The following is a 24,913-nucleotide window of genomic DNA, read 5'->3' on the forward strand; positions in this document are numbered from 1 at the left end:
TTTTATTTGGCACAATTTTATTGCATCAAATTAGCATGGTACTTCTATTATGCTCAAACTGATTACAAGACATGTAAGTTCATGTAGATTAACCCAGCAGATTATATCAAGTATCTTTGAAAGAATTTTTTTATTTAATTATTTTTTTCTAATTTTAGATAGCATTAACTTTTTTTCTTATTCCTGATCCATAAATTACATCATATAAAAATGTCAATTTTACAAATACGTCCTTCTTTCACATCAGTAGCCACCCTGTGATCCAAAAATCTGTTCTATTTTACTGTTGTTAGGATTTTCAGGGCCTATCACATCAGGATAATTGGTTTCTAGGTTCTCCCATACCACTTTGGCTGTCAAAGCTTGGCCTATCTGTAAAATACAATATCATTTCAAATATAAAAATATGTACATGAGTTTAGTTTGTATAATTTATCTTGTCAAAGAAGAAATAATGCTGGGTAGAAACCTGAAACTGCCAATTACGGAAGGTTTGGATATCCATAAAATTGTATGAATTTATTTCTTTTCAATTTTTTTATCTACATAAACTTTATAGGTTACACATGTAACATACAGCCCTGTAGCCTTTTTTGGGAAAAATTTGGTTGATTATATAGGGAATCACTGAAGCATGACGAGCAGGCCCCCTCTTAGGCAGTCAGTGGGCCCCCACTTATGAAAATTTCTAGATCCGCCACTGGTAATTGCACAAAAATTGGTGATTAGGGGATGGCCATTTGATATTCTGGGGAGAAGGGGCAGGAGGATTTTTTCAGATTGATCATTTATTTTTTTCTGTTGCCACACATGCTTATTTTTTGTGTGGCTGTGCCGCAAAAAGAAATTATTTTCACTTGTGTACACATATGTTTCCTGCATTTGTATTGCAGAATATTAATGTTATCCTACCTTGCGCAAAGTTATTTATTTTCAGTTCTTACCAGAACAAGTTATTCATTTCTAAAATCCTCCTCCCCGAACTAGAAAACCAAATCATTGTCCCCTTTCTGTCCTTTTTTCAATGTTAAAAATTAACTCATTTTCACTAACATTAGTGCTATAACCATGTTATTGCTTGTAAGTGTGATACTACTACAAATTGAAAGTATTACTGACAGAGAAAAATGTCATTTTTTTGCAATTTTACGAAATTTCTAATAAAAAAAATAAAAGATTTCATGAATAGTGTCACTATCAGTTCCAAGTTCATGCAATAAATTAGGCCAACCTTACAAATATGTTTTTTTGCAGTTTTCCGACTGTGCCTTCAGACTAAAGGGTCGGCAGGTAGGAAAAATATTTTATTTTATCAGCCAAAAAAAGTTTAAAATAATAAAGTTTAACAAGCAGTTACACAAACCAAGTTTCTTGTGAAGAAAAAACTATTTAAAACAACATTCATTGAAAACCAACATGAAATGAACAGGCATTTTTAGATAAAAAACTTTTTAACCAAAACTGAAACTATAACATAGTGTCATTATCCAATTTATGACATAAAAATATGGTATTATTAAATACTAGAACACTTATAAACAAGGAATGACTAGAATTGTTCTAAAAAATATATTCACTGAAATATATATATGCCTCTTGACTAGAATGTTTTCATGAGTAGAGTATTTTCATCAGACAAATGTAGATATTAATTCATAAGACAATGTACGAGTGTTTTAAATAAAATAAAAATCAACCATTGAATCTTCCTCAATTGAAAAAAAAGGCAATTAAAAAAAAATATTAGACATCTGACTGTTCTTATATTTTTAACAATATTTAATTATATGTAATAAGATTATATTTTGAAAGATATGTTGATGCCATGCTTTAATCAAAACCAAACAAATTTAGACTGCAGGTTTAAATCCATAGCACCTCTTTAAAAGCATATAGTCTGTACTGAAATGTTTTAACTGCATAAACCAAAATATTGGCAGCATACATGTAGCTCCAAAGGACATGTTTTAATTCAATTCACACAGGCCACAGTTTGAGTATATCTAATATTGTAAGAGAGAAAAATAATTGTTAGGAGTTAGGAAGCTCCCCTTATCCTAAAGTCGTAAAGGAGCATACTCATTGCAATAAAAGATAGATATAATACAGAGAGAGTATATTTATATTCAAGCCAACCATTTATTTGCTCTACATCTTTGTGTAGTTTTTGTGGCTTCTTATTGATTTGGCATTGACTATCCATTAACATTTCAAATGCGCCCTTCCTCCCATACAGGCATGTTTTCAGGTATCCATGAAGTCATGGAGGAGTAGTTTCGTCTTTGTCGTCTTCACACTGATTTATAGAAAATATGACATACTTCACGCTGATTTCAAATTGTTTAACCACTGATATTGGTTCCATAAAGTCAGCCTCAAAAAGATTATGTACCCAATGAAACGGTTATCGTGTCGGTTTTATGAATATACGCTTCATCATCATCAATGATATCATCGAAGACATCATTTCATGTGCAACTCTGCCTGAATCTGTATAAACAGTTTACTATTAAACTTTTTTGTTTGTTATTTGACTTAAAATTGACAGAAGAACGACAGAGTAAAGTACTCCTCCATGACTTCATAGATACATGTAAACAATTGACATGTGCTTTATCATTAAAAGGTTCCATGAACGCTTGAAAGAAAGGTAGAAAATCGAACTTGAAATGTGTAATTGACCTAGACTTTAAATCAATCACGGAAATGACCCGATGTTCCAGATCGCTTCAATGGAAGAATTAAAAATAATTTCTTCAAATTAAAAGCAATAACATTTTCACAGTCGGGCAGATTTTCGAAGGTCGGTTGGTAAACTGCAAACAAACAATATTTTAATTTAAGCCTTATATGTACAAAAGTATAACAAGCATGGTAACCTTGCTGGTAGAATCAACTCACTTTGTTATAATATTAAGTTTGTTGAACTGATGAGTAAACATGTACCTGATTTGAATGAAATCCATCAACTGGCTCCAACAATTCCCATTTTTGTCCTCCATTTTTCTCATACTCATTCAAAACTAAAAAACAAATTATAAACGTAGTAAAAACAACAATCTTTGATATATACATGGAGAATAAAGAGAATGTTGAAATGACAATTAAATCTGTTCTAGAAATAAAGATAAATTTGTGATATAATTCCTGAGTCACTAAAGCATGATGGAAAGGGGAGAAGTGGGAGGGGGATAAATGCTATTTAGTAACGGTAATTTAAATACTATTTATGATTAATTCAGAGAAGTTCTGGTGGTAAATGGAACTAGAGGCTCCAAGGAGCCTGTGTCGCTCACCTGATATTTTTTATTTACAATTGATGCATGAAATAATGCAACCGTTATACATTTGCTTTAGTTTCAGAGATATAAGTCAACAAGCATTCTGAGAGTATTGCATGGCAATACATAGTCCCCTACGGGTTAAAAATTAATTGTACTGGAACAAAATGCTAACTTGATCTATAACTTGTCGTCATGGTGTAAACTATATAACAAATATCAAGTCAATATCTTCAAGCATGACGAAAAAAAAGTGCAGAAAACTGATAATTTAAGTGAATTTTCTAAGTCCAAGGACCATAAGTCCATAACTCTGCAAAAAATCATCAAAACGAAACAAAATTCAAACTTGGTCTGTAACTTGTCATGATTAAACTATATACCAATTATCAAATCAATATCTTCAAGCATGATGAAAAAAAGTGCGGAAAACTGATTATTTGAGTGAATTTTTTAAGTCCAAGGACCATAACTCTGCACAAAATCATCAGACTGGAACAAAATTCAAACTTGATCTGTAACTTGTCATGATAAAACAATGTACCAATTAATAAATCAATATCTTCAAGAATGGCGAAAAAAAGTGCGGAAAACTGAATATTTGAGTGAATTTTCTAAGTCCAAGGACCATACCTCTGCACAAAATTTTAGACCGGAACAAAATTCGAACTTGATTTGTAACTTGTCATGATAAAACAATATACCAAATATCAAATCAATATCTTCAAGCATGAAGAAAAAAAGTGTGGAAAACTGATTTGCCGGACTGACAGAAGGACAGACAGACGGACAGACGGACGGAGTGCAAACCTCAAGTCCCCTTCAACTTCGACGTAGGGGACTAAAAAGGCATTTTCCCCCTAAGTTCTATTTTAAGCCATGTCTGACATGTTGGTTGGCAGGCAGGGTCATCAGACACATTTTTAAACTAGATACCCTAGTGATGATTGTGGCCAAGTTTGGTTAAATTTGTCTCAATTGTTTCAGGTGAGAAGATTTTTGTAAAGATTACAAAAATTTAAGAATGATTGTTAAATTTGACTTTAAAAGGCAATAGCTCCTTATGGGGTCAATTGACCATATTGGTCATAGTGACTTATTTGTAGATCTTACTTTGTTGAACATTATTGCTGTTTACAGTTTATCTCTATCTATAGTAATATTCAAGATAATAACAAAAAACTGCAAAATTTCCTTAAAATTACGAATTCAGGGGCAGCAACCCAACAACGGCTTGTCTGATTCGTCTGAAAATTTCAGGACAGATAGATAGATAGATCTTAACTGGATGAACATTCTACCCCATTGTCAAATTTGCTCTAAATGCTTTAGTTTCAGAGATATAAGCATAATACTGCATTTTACCCCTATGTTCTATTTTTAGCCATGTTGGCCATCTTGGTTTGCAGGCGGGGTCATCAGACACATTTTTTAAACTAGATGATTGTGGCCAAGTTTGGTTAAATTTGGCAGAGTAGTTTCAGAAGAGAAGATTTTTGTAAAAGATTACAAAAATTTACGAAAAATTGTTAAAAATAGACTATAAAGGGCAATAACTCCTAAAGGGGTCAATTGACCATTTTGGTCATGTTGACTTTTTTGTAGATCTTACTTTGCTGAACATTATTGATGTTTACAGTTTATCTCTATTTATAATAATATTTATGATAATAACCAAAAACTGCAAAATTTCCTTAAAATTACTAATTCAGGGGCAGTAGTTTCAGAGGAGGATGACGACGAAAAATGGACGACGACGGACGACAGACAACGGACAACAAACGAAGGACGACAGACTACGGACGCCAAGTGATGAAAAAAGCTCACTTGGCCCTATGGGCCAGGTGAGCTAACAATTAGCTGCTTCTAAAAGTAGATTCTAATGCACTTAAAACTGGCAAAAACTGGCAAAGTTTAGCTTCAACCATTAGGTAACAAAGAGTTACAAAAAGTACAGGACAATTTTTGAGACTTAAAACGGAGTTACTCTATAATGATAATCTTACCTTGGTTAATTGGGTTATCTACATAATACAACTTGTAATTTTTGGACTGATATTCAGTTGAAAGCTGTTGTAAAATTGAATTCAACTCATTGGCTCTCTAAAATCAGAAAACAAAATAAAATGACACATTTATAATAAGAATAAAAGTTGACATTTTAAATGATCATGTCATAAATAACATTTATAATAAACTGTTGACACAGATATATGTCTTGCCTTTTTGTAATTATGATAGTATAATGTGAATGCTGAAACTAAATTTATTTGATTTTGTACAGTAAATGAACACTTCAAAGATATGAACTATTACTGAATAACAAAAATTTATACTGTGAAATCATTTCTTCATGGTACCAATTTTTGTGGATTGAGGAAAACTTGCATTTTTGTGGTTGAGACAAAATGTGTATATACACAAGCTTATAGTTTGTACTTTGTTGAATATTTAAATTTGTGGTTGACCTAAACCCACTTAAACCACGACAATTGGTATCTCACAAATGATACTGAATTCACAGTATATTGTATACCGTACATCTGTGGTTAAATTTCTCATTGTGTCGTTTGAATTCATCCATCCTGTGCATGGGGACACCTGCAATGCACATACAAAATATTATAAACCTTTTGTGAAAAATTTATTTAAAATTTTCCTACAGTAAATATTTACAGAACAGAAAAAGGTCTAATGACAAATGTAATGAGAATTAAATAAATTTATACAACAATACTTTTTTTTTAAAACTTAATATCTTACTATTAAGCAGTAATTGAAGTGGTACCACAATACCAGATAAATGTTTTTATATATACATTATGTATATAAAAGAGTGTCAAGATAGCATAAAATTTAATAGCTATTGGGTCATCTAAAGTTGACAATACCACACAAAAAGAAAAAATTATACATATCTATATATAAAGAAATGCACAAATTTATTAAAACTTGCATATTAATAGCAACTTAAACTAATAAAAAATATTATAGTTATAAAGATTATTTTAAAGGAGTTAATTTGATGTGTATACTAGGTTGCCATGACGCTTTACAATGAAATAAGACTTAACATAAAACATTGGAATGATTGATTCACATGTACCTGTAAACAGTTAAAATAATCGTAGAAGTTTGCATATGTGACATCATTTCTAAGTGAACCAATAGGATGGATTCTACTGTGCAGACTGTCATACAATACCCTGCCATCTGCAAGTGCTGTAAGGAAAACATGACTGCCCTTAGGTAGTGTTTGATCCTGCAAAATAACATGATTTACGTTATATCAATTTTCATATAACATAGTGGCTCTAGAGAGCATTTGTTGCTCACCTAGGTGTATGTGCATCTTCAACAATAGACACTCTCTAATATTGTGGACTAGAATAATATTCATGACCAAAATCCATTTTTTGTTGATCTTGTATTGCTGATAAGAGACATAACACTAAAAACGGGTAAAAATCATCATTAAAGACAGTGGCGGATCCAGGGGGGGGGAAGGGGTTCAGGCATTGGAACCCCCCCTTTTTTTTGACGATCAATGCATTTGAATGGGGACATATAGGTGGAACCCCCCCCTCTTTTATAAATGGCTGGATCCGCCCCTGTTAAAGAGCAATAACTCCAATAAGGAGTGAACTGAAGATATTATTTGCCTTATTTGTACATCTTGTCTTGCTGATCAATTTTGCTATTTAAAGTTTCTCTCTATCTGATACAGTATTTAAGTTATTATTCAAAAACGCAAAAAATTGATATAAATCATTATTAAAGGGCAATAACTCCTAAAAGAAGTCATCTGACAGTTTTGATGTAAACAGACGATAGGTAGATCTCATCATTATAAACATTTCTGTCTATTCAGGTTTTCTCTATTTATAGCGATTTCAAGATAATAGACAGAACTTACATTTTACCCATAGGTTTTATTTTTAGCCATGTTGGCAACGTTGGTTGGCAGGCGGGTGTCATCCGACTCTTCATTTTAATTGATACCCTAATGATGATTGTGGCCAAGTTTGGTTAAATTTGGCACAATTGTTTCAGAGGAGATAATTTTTGTGAAAGTTAACGAGGATGACAGACACCAAGTGATGAGAAAAGGTCACTTGGCCCTATGGGCCAGGTAAGCTAAAAATGGTTGATTTTCTGAGTTGCAATTGGATATTTGGAATTTTACACATAGCAAGATCTTTCTTATAACTTAATATAGTACTGCTCTTTTGTTGGCACGTCATATCAAACATGTTTCAATAAAAATCAAAATTGGTTTAATAGCAGATACAATATAGGTAATCATAAAGGTAAACTCTTCGAATGTTAGTTGTTCCATGCTGTTATATGTGACAATAAAATGCAAATCTAACTCATAAGAAATAGATCAAGAAAAAATTACCAAGTATTTCAGTGTTTGCATTGTGTTGTTCTTCATTTGATCGGGTTTGGTCATGTGATCAATAGTATCTGGATGTCTGAAAGTAAATTATGTTATGCAAATTATAATGGTAATTATGGATAATGTTAATTTCTTTTGACAGAGAAATAGGTATTCTAAGAAGGAATTTTGGAAATCAGAAATTATTGCCAAGTTTTTTTTTCAATGCAAAAAAATGTGACAGTATTAGGTTCGCAATAATAAAAACCCGCATTCATGAATTCAGTTGTGATTTTTCTACATAAAATTTTTGGCAATCTCATTAATTAGATTCACATTTTTTCCAGGTCAAGGGGCTGGGTTTGCAATAATAAAGAGATGCATTTATATCTGAATTTACAGTATGGAATTAAGGAAAAATTTCCTAATAAACAAGAGTGCACATGCTGAAATGTCTAGCCTGTTTTACTGACCATTGATTATATTGAAAGTCTTAAAGATAAAGCTTTTACTACAAATATCACATAAACTTAACATTTTAAAGATCCATGACAATGAGGTCAAGGTCAGATAAATCCTGACAGACAGACAAGTTCACCTTACAATTATTCCATACACCAAATATAGATGGTTTCTGCTTATAGTATTTGGAAAACAGACCAAAACACAAAAACTTAACATTGACTAATGAACCATGAAAGTTAGGTCAAAGTCAGATGGTACCTACCAGACAGACATGTGCACCTTACAATCATTTCATACACAAATAAAGTTGACCTGCTGCTTATAGAATTTGTTAAACTGACCAAAACACAAAAGCTTAACATTGACCAATGAACCATAGAAATGAGGGAAGGTCAGATGAAACCTGCCAGACTGACATGTATCCCTTATAATCATCCCACACACCACATTTATAGTTGACTTACTGTTTATAGTATCTGAGAAAAGGACCTAATCATGTAACTTTAACTTTGATCACTGTTCAAATAATGAAGTCAAGGTCAGGTGAAAGCTGTCTGACATGTAGACTTTGCAAGGACCCCATATACCAAATATAGTTATCCTATTACTCCACAAAAAAACTTAAAAATTTTTTTCAAGCAGTCGCTGAGCCAGGAAAATGAGGTCAAGACACTGGACATATGACAGACCGAAACTTTGTAACATAAGTTATCTGCCTACAAGGTATGAAGCATCCAGGTCTTCTTCCTTCTGAAATATAAAGCATTATATAAATAGTTTACATTGCTGCCCTGGATAGTAATCCCTATGTCTCCAATACTGTGACTTTAGTCACAGGCAAGATTATAAAAATGGACCATACTTCAAAGAATAAACCAATGATATTTGTAGTGATCTTCAAACTAAACATTGTGGAAGCTTAAATTGATTAGTACAGATTTCATACCCTTACTGGTAGATCAATATTACCCCTTGTGTCTATATGAACAGTTTTCTTAGATACTTGTTTCAAATATGTTGGAATGTTTCATAATTTACAACAAATGAGCCACCTATCATCTCTTACCACATCATTGATATGCATAATATACAAAATCTTGTTGTATTATTTTTTACTTATTTTTTTGTAGCATATTTTGTTTACATTTTTTGTATCGTTATTGGAACATGCCTTGAAGATAGCAAATTGAATTTCCCATGCTGTTTTCTATGATGTAGATATCAATTGGCTACCTTCAAGGCATGTTCCAATAAAGATACAAAAAAATGTAAACAAAATATGCTACAAATAAAACAAAAATTGAAGAAAAAAAAGAATTTATCAAAAACAAACTTACCCATTACAGACATCATTGCCAACCAAAGCATAGAATAGAATCACTGGGTAATCTGCTGTTGGGTTACGGAACATACTACAAGACAAATATATTTTGTACATACAATATACTCTGCTCATTATGAGTAAATTTCTTCATGAAGACTTTTACAATGAGATAGTTATATATAGACTATTCATTACATACTAGCACAGAAGCATTTTATTTGAAACTTTAAATAAGTTGTCAAAATTAAGTCTTTTATTTCAATTAATGTATTCAATTATACTAATGTTTAATATTCATGCATTCTCATTCCAAATCTCAATCTCAATGAAAAGAAATTGAGAACATATAATGAAACAGTTTTTATCAGTTTTGTCCAGTGCTGAAATGTTCAGTGTATAAGGGTAAAGTATGGTGATTTATATGATAAAGCTTTAAGGGAGCTACCATTTGATTTTTATGGGGGGGGGGGCTAGGATGAAATTTGAAAAAAATAGGCAGGACAGGAGTTTTGAGTAAAAAAAAAAGGCAGGATGAGCGACTTGGCAAAAAAAAAGGCAGGATGATAATTTATGTTAAAAAAAAAGGCAGGATAAACTAAAAAAAAAAAAGGCAGGACCGAAAAGAGTGAAAAATAAAAAGGCAGGACAACATTTTTCATCCTAGCCCCCCCCCCCCCCCCATAAAAATCAAATGGTAGCTCCCTAAAAGTCATTTGCAACATTTGTGGTTAACGTTTGAAGCCAATTGCAGTTGAGTAAGGTTGTGTGTGTTTTCTATTGCTCAAGCCTAAAAAAAAAAACATAAATAAATAAAGATTTATTACACATTTCTTTTATAATTTTATACTTGAGATTGATTGATTGTTGATGTTTAATGTGATTCAAGAAATTATTATGGTATTGGGATTTCATTTAAAAATTTCAGGTCTAGGATATTCCTTCTTTTTGTATTTTTGATTGAGTGTTGGTGATTAATGTCACTTTCACTAGGCTATATTGTGGTTGTCAGTTTTTTATTGGTTTATGGAAGCCGGAGTTCCTGGAGAGAATTACCGACCTTCAGCAGAAAAACTGACAATCTGAGTTAGTTAAGATTGGAATCTAATGCACCTGCCACGTGCGGGGTTTGAACTCACAACTTCAGTGTTGACAGGCTAGTGATACTTAATCTACTTTAATTATTTAGACCACTCTGCCAACAAGACCCTTTATGTGTAAGCAGCAACTATTCATCTATTGTGGGTCAACAGGGTTTTGTTTGATTCTAAACTTCTTGATAAACAAGTAGTTTGTTTCAGAGAAGAAAGTATTTTTATTGAAAATTTGTTAAAAAAAATAACAAAAATTTCTATTTGAGAAAAAAAAACATGCCTCCCACAAAAGATGAATGCTTGGTGCTATTACATTCGCATAATTCTCTTTCTATAGCATATTCAAATGTCAAGTTGAGAATGGAAATGGGGAATATGTCAAAGAGACAAACAATCCAACCAAAGAGCAGACAACAGACGAATTAAGGCCACCAATGTGTTTTTCTTTGTAGATGTATGCATGTTTTACTAAGAATGTCATATACAGATGCATGTACATATTTTTTTTTGTGTGTGTCAATGTATTACAAAGTGCCCTTTTGAGTGTTGATGTGCAATTTTTGACAGCTGGGAGAAACATTGCATGTATTATCATAGCAAGGGATAACAAACCTTAACATTATATCATCCATTGAACCAGATCTAGCACCTGGTACAGAAAAAGAAAGTTTATTTAAAACTATGAAGGATTTCCTTAGAACACAGTATGAATTATAAGTGTAGAACAAATGAAACTTATCCATAATTGTTTGATTTGACCTTATGATTGTCAATTTTTTTTTTTTCATTTATTTTATGGTAAAATTTGCATCTCTAAAAAGGACTCTGCCTTAACATTTGAACGTATTTTTCACTTATGCAATAAAACCATAATATCTACTCAACCTTTTTATTGCATAAATCTATTCTGCAAGTATAGACCAGGGTTGCATTCAATATCATAGCGGCTACGTAGTGCTACGTAGATTTATGACTACTGAACGAGTAGCTAGCCTAGCTGCTATCGATATCTATGTAGCAACTAGGTTAGCTACACATTCAATAGTCATAAATCTACTTAGTCCTATGTAGCCGCTACGATATTGAACGCAACCCAGTTCTAAACATATCTTATAACTAACCATTGACTGCAATGTTTTGATAATCTCTATGGTTACATCTATTTCTTGCCTTCAGTCTCATATAAACAGAATCTGTAGGTCCATGGTTAATCAATGGATAAGGGTTTGGTATAAATCCTTTAAAAGAAATTATCTGATGCTTTAAGGTAAGTTCATGTACTTAAAAATAATATGTCAGGGAATTTTTAAACTAGTGTATTCTGCTGAAAATATTTAGTTAGCTGTTACAAAACACCTACCATTTTATTTGGAAAACATCCAAAAAAACAAATAAACAACAAGAAAAATGTCTATAAAGATTTCATATTGCTAAAAACTTTCAACATAAAAACTGTATTCAGTTCAAGAAATTAATATATCATGCAACTATTTTCCATTATTTTGGCATACACAATATGGTCTGATTATTCTGTGCTCATCAGTGGTTAAAATTAAGTTTAGTTGAAATCATTTTTGCCTTTAACTGATTTTGCCAATGTGACCAGTTGTGAAAAAAGTTACCAAGATTGAGGATTAACATACAAAAAGAAAACAATGCTTATACCACCAGAATAAGACATCAATGCTTGACCATTTGTATCATCTTTAAATAATAATGCATTAGTGTTTTACATTGCATAAATTGAAATTTGACATTTCTCCACCGTGACGAAGGAAATAATTAAACTTCAGAGAGTTAAAATTTTGTATTACCCTTGATGCAGTTGTAAAGAAGATCGAATTCTTAATAGATGGCTTAAATAGTTAAGATCTTAGTACGATCTTGTCAACAAATTGTTACCGGTACAAATTACATAGAATTATGACATTATCTTTTTCTTTTACAGTGTCACTATTTAAGATATTGATAACCATTGCACATTTATCTGTTAAACATTTTAGTTTTCCATTTGTAAGCCCAAACTTATTTCAACATTAGGGTAATCACCAATATTATAGATTGCAAAGAAAAATAAAGTTAATATTTCCCAGCTTAATTACTTACCAGTCATAGATGATAGTTCTGGCCAATCAAGTTCATTTTCTAAAATATTCAACAATGGTTCAAAAACAACCTAAAAAAAAAATTTACGAAGCTCTATTTAGTAAATAATGATACATACTGATGACAAAGGCAATGAAAAACATTAATTTCCCCCATCTTTTTACAAAAAAAGGTCAGGCTTGTACATTGTATAACCAAAAAAATATACAGTTCAAAGATCACTGTATCAAATTTTTGGAGAACTTGTCAACTAGATTAAAAGAAATTCTACAAAAATCAAACATCTATAGATGGCATAATTTTGAGGCCATTGCTGGCTCAGGGCAAAGTGTGTTCATCTAGGATTGTCAGTTTTCCTTCCTAATATATAAGTGGTACTCTCTGGGCACTCTGGCTCCCTCTACCAATAAAAACTGGCTGCAATGATATAACCAAGTGTGCTGAAAGTGGCATTAATCACCAACAATCAATCAATCAATCACAAAAAAATACTAGATCTGGAATTTCAAATCAAAACACCAATCATAACAATTTCTTGAATTTCAGCAATTACTGTATAAATGTATCTTACATATGACATTTCTGTTGTGTTAAACCATTCTCTTGGCAAGTGGAAGTGAGCACTGATTGAATCTCCTAAGACAACAGCTCCTCTTTGCTGACTGTTCAGACATAACTGGTCTTCATATGCATTTCCTGAGCTATCAGCACCCTGATATTTGAACAAAAACAATAGAAATGCTGGTCAAACATGGAATTTGAAGGAATTGCATCAGTTAAAGAAACCAAAAAAACAAATTGATATGTATATTTATCAATTATGGACTTTTGAGGAGGTCAATAAGCTATATATGGACCTGTTCAGATTGAATTGACCGAGGACGAAGTCAATATAATCTAACAGGTCCACATGTAACTTATTGACTGAGCGAAAGTCCTTATTAATATAAATATTACATATATAAATAGTGTATTATGGAAATAGACTTCAGTGTTCTTTCTGTGTATTTTACATTGTTTTTTTTACCGTCAATATATATCTAATAGAACATAGCATCCATATAATTAAATACTCTTTGAATCACGTGTTTGTAATTACCAATGAAAAAAGAAGAACACTACACCATATGTAATATTATCTATTATGTATAGCATGAAATGACATTCAAAAGTTTTGTCTGAAGAATGTTGGGAATTTATCTATTACAAGTAAAATCTTTCAAAAAGTGGTATGCAATTGTAAAGTACTAAATCCAAATAACATAAAATTAAGTTTTGTGTGACTTATATTGGTTTTAATTAAGTACAAACACAGTATACTGCTTCCACTTTTTATAAGTTCTAAACAAATTATATTCCTTGCAAATATCATGTTCTCATTACTCAACAGGATTCTTATCTGCTATTCAAACAGGAAATGTCAACACTGTGGCTGTGAATTTGTGCCAGGTGTGCTTGACTCTGATCTAAATCGACTAGGATTGACAGTTTTCCAGTTTTTCAAAGATCATTGGTTCTCTCTGGGTACTCCAGCTTCCTCCACCAATAAAAACTGGTTGTAATTGTTATTATATAGCAAAGTGTGTTGAAAGTGGTTTTAAACATCAACAAAATTTTATTCAAACTTAACCGCGTTTTATTCATTATTTCTAAACTTGGTATTAACAAATCTAAATCCAATTTTGATATATTTTACGTGTTGAAATATTAACATGTTCATAATTTTTTGGTAGAATGCATTATCTCCCATGTTTAGAGTGTTTTTCATTCAAGTCTTTTTTTTAAATGCATGCAGTCTATTCTTATTTGGTCCAGTAATAAAATCAAACTTTAAATAGTGGGAAAAAAATTTTTGGTTTTGTTTTCAGATTGGTGTACTATGTGAAGACTGGTTATATAATCCTAAATGCAATTTTCTTATCCTGTGTCATATTTTTGTAAGTTTATTCTAATAATCCATGTTTACTTACATATATCCCATTACAGTTAGTATCTTTGTTTACATCTGAGAAATGAGGCCTGTAAAAATACCAATAAACTGCTGACATAATAATATCCATGAGAGTGAGATGTGTCAATGCTAATACATTTGCATACTAAATAAAATGAACCTACCACTAGTGGTTCCCCTTAAACTGACTTTAATAACAAACTTTAACATGTGAACTAGGCAAAAGTTAAAAAGTCAATTGACCATGACTGAGGGGACTGGGCCAAATAATCTCCATGAAAATGAGATGTACCAATGTTAATACAACAGCATACCAAATATAATTGACCTACCACTAGTGGTTCCCCTTAATCTGATCTATTGTTTCATATTTTTCATGTCAGGGCCTAAGTTATAGCTGACTATACGGTATGGGTTTTTCTCATTGTTGAAGGCCGTACTGTTGCCTATAATTGCTTACATCCACTTCATTTGAACTTTGGTGGATAGTTGTCTCATTGGCAATCATACCACATCTCCTTATTTTTATATAGATGCCAAAAACAGCACAACTAAGTCAAGCTTTTTTTAGCTTATCTTTATTCAATGATGTCACAAAGGCAAAACTAAAGATTTGCAAGACAAAACTGATTTTAGTTAAATGAAGGTCAGAGAAAAAGTAAACACCTTTTGATTAAAAAAAATAGACAATGGATCAGGATTAGTATAAACTGGCTAAAATTAGAGAGATTAAACATTCTACTACTGCATTGAGTGAGACACAAGGCTTGCCAAGCAATTTAAATATTTAAAATTTACCATTAAGGTGGATACATATTGTATAGCACAAGATACAGTCATGGACTCTGTTTCTCTAAGCACTGTTTATATAACAATCATGAAAACTTAACATAATCGACTACTTTAATATGAAGATGTTATGTGGTTTCCTAATTCAACAAAAGAATTGAATATGTAAATTTTATTTTTCTTCTTTCTTTTTATTTTTACTCTGGATATCTCATTATCTTAAATATATAGCCAAGGCTATCACAGTAGACATTTTTTTCATACAAACATTTGCACATCACACTTAAAGTTTGCAGAGAAATTTTGATTGGAAATGACAAAATACATCAGACAGTCATGAAGACAACACATTATATATAATATACATGGAACACTTTTCCAGCTAACTAGGTAAGTTTTTCCATGACAGATGGGTATATAACTAACATTTCAGTGTTCACTTTACCTGGAACCAGGATGTATATCTTTGCTTCCATCATCACAGTCTTTTCCTCTCCATGATGTTCCTCTAAATGTCTATAAAAAAAGTATTAAAAATTATAATGAACCTTTAACAAGAATTGTTCTTTGCTTTGACCTTTCAACCTGATCTAAACAGGAAATGAATATTTGGGGTAATTTAGAGCTTGAAAATTTTGTAAAAGAATTTAAAATTGCCTATAAGATTGAAGATAACTAGATATCATGTTTTCTATGTTGTTGGGTTGCTGTCTTATTCACTCACACCTTTTTTTAGCTAAATAAAAGTTGCTTTTTTAAATCAAACACCTGACACCTCTTTGGGCAGACAAGAGAAATACCAGTACTTAAAAGGTGTAAAAAAGACATAGGGGTACATGATGCAAAAGCAACATTTTCAAGATTTTCACAATGAACACATTTTGAAACTTATGAAAATAAAAAGTCTGAAGTACATAATAATTTTCTTCTTTTCTGTATTTTCATTTTTTATTTGAAGAAATATTTCTATCTAGAAAAAAGCAGTTTAATGTTGTATGACTTCACACATTTAACCTTAAATACCTTCATGACACTAAATCTGTCACCATCTAAATCAACTGCTGGCATATGACCATCAAATATTCTGAAATAATTAAGGTAACATTTAAATAATTATGTTGACATATAGACTATGGATTGAAGTCCATGTATTGAAACTTGGAATTCCAAAAATCACACAGATCAAACATTAAAATAGCAGCTGCACAATTTTGTGTCCAGAAGAATAATCTGTTCAAGTTTGTTTGAATTCTGTTAGGCAGTTTCTATGAAGTTGTGTATTTATAAAGTGTGACCTGAAGGACATCGATGGCAAGATGAGAGAATACCCTAAGTGTCTCATAAGCTTTGCTGTCAGGCAGCACACAAGTCAGTAAGGAACTGCCAACCCTTCCGAAGCACATGAATACGCTCATAATTTTTTTTTTTGGGGGGGGGGGGGCCTCGGTGGCCGAGTGGTCTAAGTAGTTACTACTGTAATCACTAGCCAGTCAACACTGAGGTTGTGAGTTCGAACCTCGCTCGTGCAGGTGCACTCGACTCCAATCTCAATATTTCATTGGGTTTCTATTGCTCTGATGTTATATTTTCTGTGTTGTATTTAGTGCTCTGTTATTTGTCTTTTTCCTTTTGGTCATTGTGCTATTTCCTTTTTTTTGACTTGTCGTTTTAGATTGCCACATCAGTAAATCTCCTAACTTTTTTGTACTTTTCGTTAGGTTAGAGGGTGGGGGTTCTAAATGAGAACATATAAAAATAAGAAGATGTGGTATGATTGCCAATGAGACAACTCTCCACCAGAGACCAAATGACAAAGAAGTTAATTAACATCTATAGGACACCGTACAGCCTTCAAAGTGAGCAAAGCCTAAACTGCATAGTAAGTAACAGAAAAATAAGAAGATATAGTATGGCATGCAAATGTCACAACTTGCAGGACAGAAAAATGAAACATGAAACACTAGAGATTAAACAACAAAAATCTTACTGTATAACAGACATATTAAAGTAAGATGCTTATGAAAGGTATTTAGTTCCCTGCTTGTTGCACCAATTGTGTTAATTGCTCTTCATATGCAATAAAATGCTCCGCTGGGGCGCAGCTTGATACGACCGCAGAGGTCAAACCCTGAACAGTTGGGGCTAGTATGGACACAACATTCAAGTTTGATACAGCACTGAATTTGGATTGTAATTAAATATTTGACACAGCATAGGTTTCTGACACAGAATGAAAGTGGTCTAAGAACTTATAATTTTTTAATTTACCTATTCATACATGTGATGGACTGTGAAACTCAGATCAGGAGATTGGGAAATTTTGGTCAGGAGATTAGGACTCAGATCAGGAGGTTTTTAATCGACATAAATTTTGTCGTAAATGTAACCGTGTGCTGTAAAAATGGTCTTTTAAAGTGTGTTTTCTTCAACTTTCCATCCAATTTATTATGTTTATAGTACCCTTGTACTTATAAAGTTTCTCCATCTTTATATTTTACATGTTCAATCTAACATTTTTTTTTTTCAGTATGTTCTTTAAATTTTTTACTTCATATTCTATAAAACATTTATTGCAACCAGAACATTTGTTTAACTATCTGCAAATAGCTTTTGTTTGCATACTCAGAAAATCATTCAAACTGTAAAACAAGGGTCATAGTTATTATATAAATTTCAATTTAAGCCTTGAAAGGAAGTATAGAAACCTCAAATAATTTTCAAATTATTATTTTTTTATTTGTCCTAAGACATTTAAAATCATTTATTTACCATCCTTTTATGATTATTTGTTCAATTTATATTTTATTTATATTCTTTTAAAAATTTTCATTATTAAAAGGAAAGTAACTTAAAACAGGATAAATCAAGGGAAGTAACCCAATAAATACACAGTTTTTGTTACACAACGGCAGTTAGCCTGAGGTAAAAAATCATTGATTACCAGTATGTTTGACACCCAAGCTGACAAGTGAAGCCATATAATTATGCATGTTAATTGATTTACAGGTAAAATATAACTTCAGGTAATGTGAGTTACACCAGATGCCTGAGATGATATGTTGGGCAGAAATTTTTCATTCATGAAAAATTTCATACACAGGATTATAATTTTCCTCTTCAACCGGAGGTCGGGAGGAGACTCCTGAAAACAGGATTATTGTACTCCTGTCGGGAGGTTCACATGTATGCTATTCAAACCATATCATTATTATTTGCTTTTATATATAAATCAGAAAATAACCAATTTAAAATGGAAAATTTTAAAGAAAAAAAAGGAAAAAAAAATCCCCCCCCCCAAATTTTTTGAACCCCCTTATGATTCATCGCCCCCACACTCAATCCCAGCTTTCCCTTTGTGGTATGGTACCTTGCAGTACAATTTTAGAGAGATCCATTCACTTGAACACAAGTTATTGTCTGGAAACTAGAAAAATGCTTGTTTTTTTGTCCCTTTTTGGCCCCTAATTCCTAAACGTTTAGGGCAATTACCCCCAAACTCCAACCCAGCTTTCCCTTTGTGATATGGAACCTTGCAGTACAATTTCATAAAGATCCATACACTTACAAACAAGTTATTGTCCTGAAACTAGAAAAATGCTTGTTTTTTGCCCCTTTTTGGCCCCTAATTCCCAAAATTTGGAGGAAATTACCCCCAAAAATCAATCCCAGTATTCCCTTTGTGATATGGAACCTTGTGATACAATGTCAGAGAGATCCATACACTTACACACAAGTTATTGTCATGAAACTAGAAAAATGCTTGTTTTTTGCCCCTTTTTGGCCCCTAATTCCTAAAATTTGGAGGCAATTACCCCCAAAATCAATCCCAGCATTCCCTTTGTGATATGGAACCTTGTGGTACAATGTCAGAGAGATCCATATACTTACACACAAGTTATGTCTGGAAGTTAAAAAAATGCTTATTTTTGGCCCCTTTTTGGCCCCTAATTCCTTAACTGTTAGTACCATAACCCCCAAAATCAATCCCCACCTTCCTTTTGTGGTATTGAACCTTATGGTAAAATTTCATTGAGATCCATTCACTTAAACTAAAGTTAGAGTGCGAAAACTAATGTGTATTCGGACGACGACGCCGGACGACGACGACGACGACGACGACGACGCCAACGTCATACCAATATACGACCACAAAAATTTTTTTGCGGTCGTATAAAAATCTGTTCCAAGTCATTTTTTGTGATACTTGCCATGAACAAGGTAAATGAAAAACTCCTTACTTGTCTATAAGTTTACAAATCTCTTTAATTCCAGGCAGTTCACATATGTTAGGAGCTGCTCTCTTCCTTCCTGCATTGAATACTCGGCTAACCTATTTAAAAAATAATCTATATAAATAAAGCTCAACTATCTTATGTGACGTCAGTCTTTGTAGGCATAATAAACAAAATTAACTTCTTTTTTTTTTTATAATTTGATCATTTGAAACAATTAAAACTAAAATCTTAACTATGTCATCATTTCTTGCTTTTCTTAAATTCAAATAATTAGGAAGATGTTGTATATATGTTAATAAGAGGAGGAGCATATTAACAATCAAAATAACCAAAAACGTCTAGAGGGCAATATTACAGTCTTCAACAATAGACAGGTGCCAGATAAAGAATGTTTATTTTGGGCAAATTTATTACAGCCAAACTAGTTTCAGTTTCAATCCAAAGGGAGTTTTTTCCATAGATTGAAATATTCCATATAAGTTTCATGAAACATGATCAATTAGCATTCTTTAGCTTTTGTACGTGTGAACAGGCGCACAGATGGCCAAGGGTATAACATAATACATCATGTCTACCATGGGCATATTGAAATAACATACTTTTGGTTTTGGAAACAGGTGGCACTGTTCTTCCCCAGTATCAGTGAAGCAAAAACCAAGTCCTTGACAGGCTTCATCTGGATTGTATTTCGCTGGTAATCTAAAAATAAAATTAGAGTTTATCAATTACCTACATGCTAAATGATTTTGTTTTCAGAATTTAGCAATAGGGACAGAGGTAAGTAATGTTTTCATTAGGTACAAAATCAAGAACTGATACAATTTATATAGAAAATAGAAATCATGGTCACACACAGACACTCATGGTCAAAAGTTGATCCATGTGGATTCATGGACAGAGTGCAGAGTAAGTGTATTTTTGTTCTGAAAAAATTCTAATATCATCTTACAAATGCCTGATACAGAATTTTTTTTAAAGTCACTGACTCAGATAGAGTAATTGTGATAATTAATACATCTTTGTAGAATAAATTGATTTCACATAACTCTTTGTGTGAATTTTATTAGCCTCTGACCTTGAAACAATTAGACCAAGATTAAAGTAGTTATCCTTTGATTGATTTGATAGAATTATCAATAAATTATATCATGTATATGAAATAACTGTTGAAGCTTTTCTGCAGTCAGCACATCTATATTGTCATTAACTTCCGGATAATATAAAATGTTTTCAAAAATATAACAGACCATAAATTATAAAAAATGGGTCAAAGACACAAATAGCCAGAATTCTCCTTAAAGTTTCACATCTAAAAAATCTGACAAATTATGTGTACAAAGCAAGGTAATAATCTTAAATGAATATCGAATGATTCTACTAAATAGATACACTCTTTTCTCAACATGGCCACCAACTCATTGATTAATTTACCTGAGTAAAAAAATTATCTTCTTAAAGATGAAAATACATGTTGACCTTAATTATTTATCCCTTATAATTTTTATTAACTATGTATTTGCATTCAGGTATCACAGATCAAATTTATTCGTTCAATGTGTGTTAATTTACGTATTTTGATTGAGTTTAGCCTTCCAATTGATATCTTATAGTGTGTCTTTCTATGTTGTGATGTTATACTATTGTTTCAGAAAAGGGAGAAGGTTTGGTACCATTAAAACGTTTAATCCCGCTGCAAATGTTTGCACCTGTCCTAAGTCAGGAATCTGATGTACAGTAGTTGTCGTCTGTTTATGTAGTTCATACGTGTTTCTCGTTTCTCTATAGATTAGACCGTTGGTTTTCCCGTTTGAATGGTTTTACAATAGTAATTTTTTGGGGCCCTTTATAGCTTGCTGTTTGGTATGAGCCAATGCTCCGTGTTAAAGGCCGTACCTTGACCTATAATGGTTTACTTTTATAAATTGTTACTTGGATGGAGAGTTGTCTCATTGGCACTCATACCACATCTTCCTATATCTATTTAACTAAAAAACTGCATGTGATGTTGTATTTATTCAATATCAATAATATATTTTCAATCTGTTCAATATAAACACTGATTTAATCATAAAAAGTTCGCAGTAACCTTCTAAATAGTTTGATTCAAGTGCCACTGATTGATGAGTATTATGTAGACCAGGCCCATGTCTGGCATACTAGTTTATAAGCCTGGTATCTTTGATGAGTTTTTTCTCATGAATAATGCTCTAGATCCTGTCACTAATTGCAGGGCAATTAAAATCATATATATGATCACTAAGAACAAAATATTAATATATATCTTACTTACACACGTATAATCTCATATGCAATGTAGTCTACAAATACTTTACATGGTATTGCGACTGCAGGTGGTAAATAATTGCAGAACCTTTCTAAAGATTTCGTTACTGTTTCATTGTGTATAGTTGCTAGTTGTTCTCCAAATGTAAAAATAACAGTACATGCTGAAAAAAAATGGAATATTTTCAATTTTAATATTAAGAATTAATTAAAGAATTAAGATTAATCAAGACGACCTATTCTAACAAATGTTCAGAAAGAAAACAATAACTAGAATCTTTAAAATTAGTGTGGATCCAAGACCTTCATTTCTTAAAGCCATTTCAAACCTTTATTTTTTTTATTACAGTAATAAAAGTATAAGACCTCTGTCCATTTCATTATTGCTTTATACTCTGACTTTCTTAAGAAGGATCTTTCACTTGAAAATTTAAATAGTCCTGAACCTTGCAAATTTAGCAAATTTGTACCCTTGCACAGTATACATTGCAAATGCAATTTGGGATGCCTGGAGTTTAATAGGCTCCCAGGAAGCAATTATTTATCATTTCTGTTTTGTTTGTCCAAAATATATACTACCCTCAGAGAAACTTCTTAATAATCTAAATTGGCTTTACCAAAACTTAGAATTTAGAATGCAATATAAAATATTAAAAGCTACATAATTTTCATTATTATTTTCTTTCTTGGTGCCTTTAAACTCCAGGCATCCCAAGTTGATTTTTAGTATCACCCAATGATCCAAAGATTTACAAAACTTATTTCTTAGATTGACCAAGGTCCACTCAATATTTGTAAATTAAACGTACAAATGATCACACAGAGCTTCTGGCATCATCTAAAGCTGTCAAAGTGTAATATAATTCATACCTGTAAACTATGCTTTTACCACAAGGTTTAAAAACTTGCTTTTTGTTGTATTACAATGTAAAGGCTGTTTAATTTACACTCAGTTGATCTCAATCCAAATATTTTGGATCATTTTTTGACATTGCTGTTAAAATGCACAAAACTCTGACTGTTGCTTAAATTTGAGGCTTTGTATTAAGTTAAATATGGGTTAAAGTCCTCAGTAGGGAAATCTTATCCAAAATTGTTTCATACTTTATTTGTACAGATTTGTGAGCTCCATTTGCCAAGGATTTTACAGTACTGCATATTTATCATTATAACTCATTTATGAAGTAGGAAATCTGTTGTTCCTTCAGCATGTTCAGGTTTCAATCAAAATGGCAATAAAAATATATAGGGTGTACACCAAATTGCTGTTCAAGGATTTTACTCTGATTGACGTTCTTTTTGCTCCAATTGACTGTATAAATGACTTTTGCTAAGGATTTAACCCGTACGAAATAAGTAGTAGGATTCCACCTAGACACTAGTAGGAATGTAGTAGGAATCCACCTAGAATCAAAGATTCTATATAGAAAGTAGGCGGACATGGAAAATGAACAAAATTCGGACTGGATTTTTTATTTTCTCCACTTGCAAAATCCTACCATCTAGCTGGAATTATAAAAGTCTGTATGGATTTTTTTCTGTTTTGAAAATCTCAAGTGGGATTTTGGACAGAAAATATGATAAGATTATTCATTTTCCTACTACAAGATTCCTACCAGAATTAATTTACTCCTACTAGAAAATCTTTCTACATGGAATCTTTTTAATTATCTTAAACTGGATTCTTGTTTGCTAATGACACAAATTTTGCTGTGTTATATAAATGCAAACAAGTTCCAGTTCACAAATTCAAAAGTTGGAAAATATGGCTCATGTAGATTGAAGGTAAATTTTATACTTTTAAGATGAATTTTTTTATCTGTTTGCCAATATATTTGGTAATCAGTTAATTCAACAATAGTGCATAATTTTACTTATTAATTTTTTATAACTCCTTAATTTCATCTTAGAATCAACATTTTTGCCCATCTACATATATGCTTGGATATATCACAGCTTCCTCAAAAATTTTAAAAGTCAATTTTTTTTAAATGAATATATTCCATGCATTTCCTTTGTTTTTTGTTGTTGAGATTCAAACTTAAATGATTGACCCAGTTGTGTATTTGTGAATATATTACACTTACATTTTGTATATTTTTAGATTCCTACTAGAAAATATTTTTTTCTATATGGAATTTTGAAAAATTCCTGCCAGGTTTTCTAGTAGGAACTTTATTTTCCCGCCAAATTATTCCTGCTAATTTAAATATTCCTGGTAGGAATATACAATATTAATTCCTACTAAGAAATTCCTGCTAATTTAAATATTTCGGCTATTTTCCGTGTGGATTCCTACTACTGTCTGACTAGAATATCACTCTTTTCTGGTAGGAATTCAATGCAATATTCCTACTATATTCCGTGTACATTCTGTGTGGAATATTTCATACAGGATATTGTAAGAAATAAAAATCCTTGCATTTTGCAAAACAATCACTTTTGTTCTGTAACGTCATATAATTCTATTGTGATGTTAAAAAATGTTCAGAAAATTTTTAATTCCTTAAATAGGTGACAAAGTCAAAATAGTTGTATTTCCACTTTAATATAATGTGTGCATACAGTAACAGGTGTTTTTTCTTATACTAAGTATTATGTAAAATTATTGGTGACATTATTGAAAAGTTTAAAAAAATGTCTATTTTATAAGTTAATAAAAAAATACTAAAAAGGACTTTGTCCTCTGTCAGAGGTAACACCTGTCTAGACAGATGATAACTGCTCTGGTAAATTAATCTGATCATAAAATTGACAATAGTATATCATAAAAAGTCAAGAAACTTACTGGCACAGTTGGTTCCACCATTCGCGCCGAAATTTAGGAATTTTCTCGATCTAGATGCTTTTGAACCATGTAAACAGATGACAAAAACAAGGACAAAGGCAACTGTTTTCCCCAGTGACATGGCTCAGGATTTTTTAACACCTTCTGCAGTCACATGATCATCACGTGACACCAACTTTCAAGATCAATTTTGATAAATATGAAACGCAAAGTAGATTG

The 24,913-nt window shown here is 31.8% G+C and overlaps 2 protein-coding genes across 12 annotated transcripts in view; both read right to left on the reverse strand.

Moving 5' to 3' along the window:
* On the reverse strand, positions 1-24,862 carry LOC127702200 (acyloxyacyl hydrolase-like). 2 transcript variants are annotated; one of them, XM_052206305.1, is made up of 18 exons: positions 24,695-24,862; positions 21,914-22,070; positions 20,223-20,322; positions 19,627-19,718; positions 16,412-16,472; positions 15,834-15,904; positions 14,619-14,667; positions 13,220-13,360; positions 12,649-12,718; positions 11,664-11,780; positions 11,155-11,191; positions 9,465-9,539; positions 7,684-7,759; positions 6,388-6,543; positions 5,823-5,882; positions 5,288-5,384; positions 2,947-3,023; positions 1-372 (listed from the first exon to the last, which is right to left on the reverse strand). In XM_052206305.1, the coding sequence occupies exons 1-18, from the start codon at positions 24,813-24,815 to the stop codon at positions 244-246; spliced, it is 1,686 nt and encodes a 561-aa protein (XP_052062265.1). In that variant the 5' UTR covers positions 24,816-24,862; the 3' UTR covers positions 1-243. The 2 variants fall into 2 exon arrangements, 1 of the variants encoding a protein (XP_052062265.1); XR_007982316.1 differs by lacking the exon at positions 1-372 and having other exon boundaries at positions 5,818-5,882.
* LOC127702198 (nuclear receptor coactivator 5-like) overlaps positions 1-24,913 on the reverse strand; it is a 196,623-nt gene that overhangs the window by 38,722 nt on the left and 132,988 nt on the right. The window lies entirely within an intron of this gene.

This window comes from Mytilus californianus, unplaced genomic scaffold, assembly GCF_021869535.1.
Source record: "Mytilus californianus isolate M0D057914Y unplaced genomic scaffold, xbMytCali1.0.p SCAF_5, whole genome shotgun sequence".
NCBI lineage: Eukaryota > Metazoa > Mollusca > Bivalvia > Mytilida > Mytilidae > Mytilus > Mytilus californianus.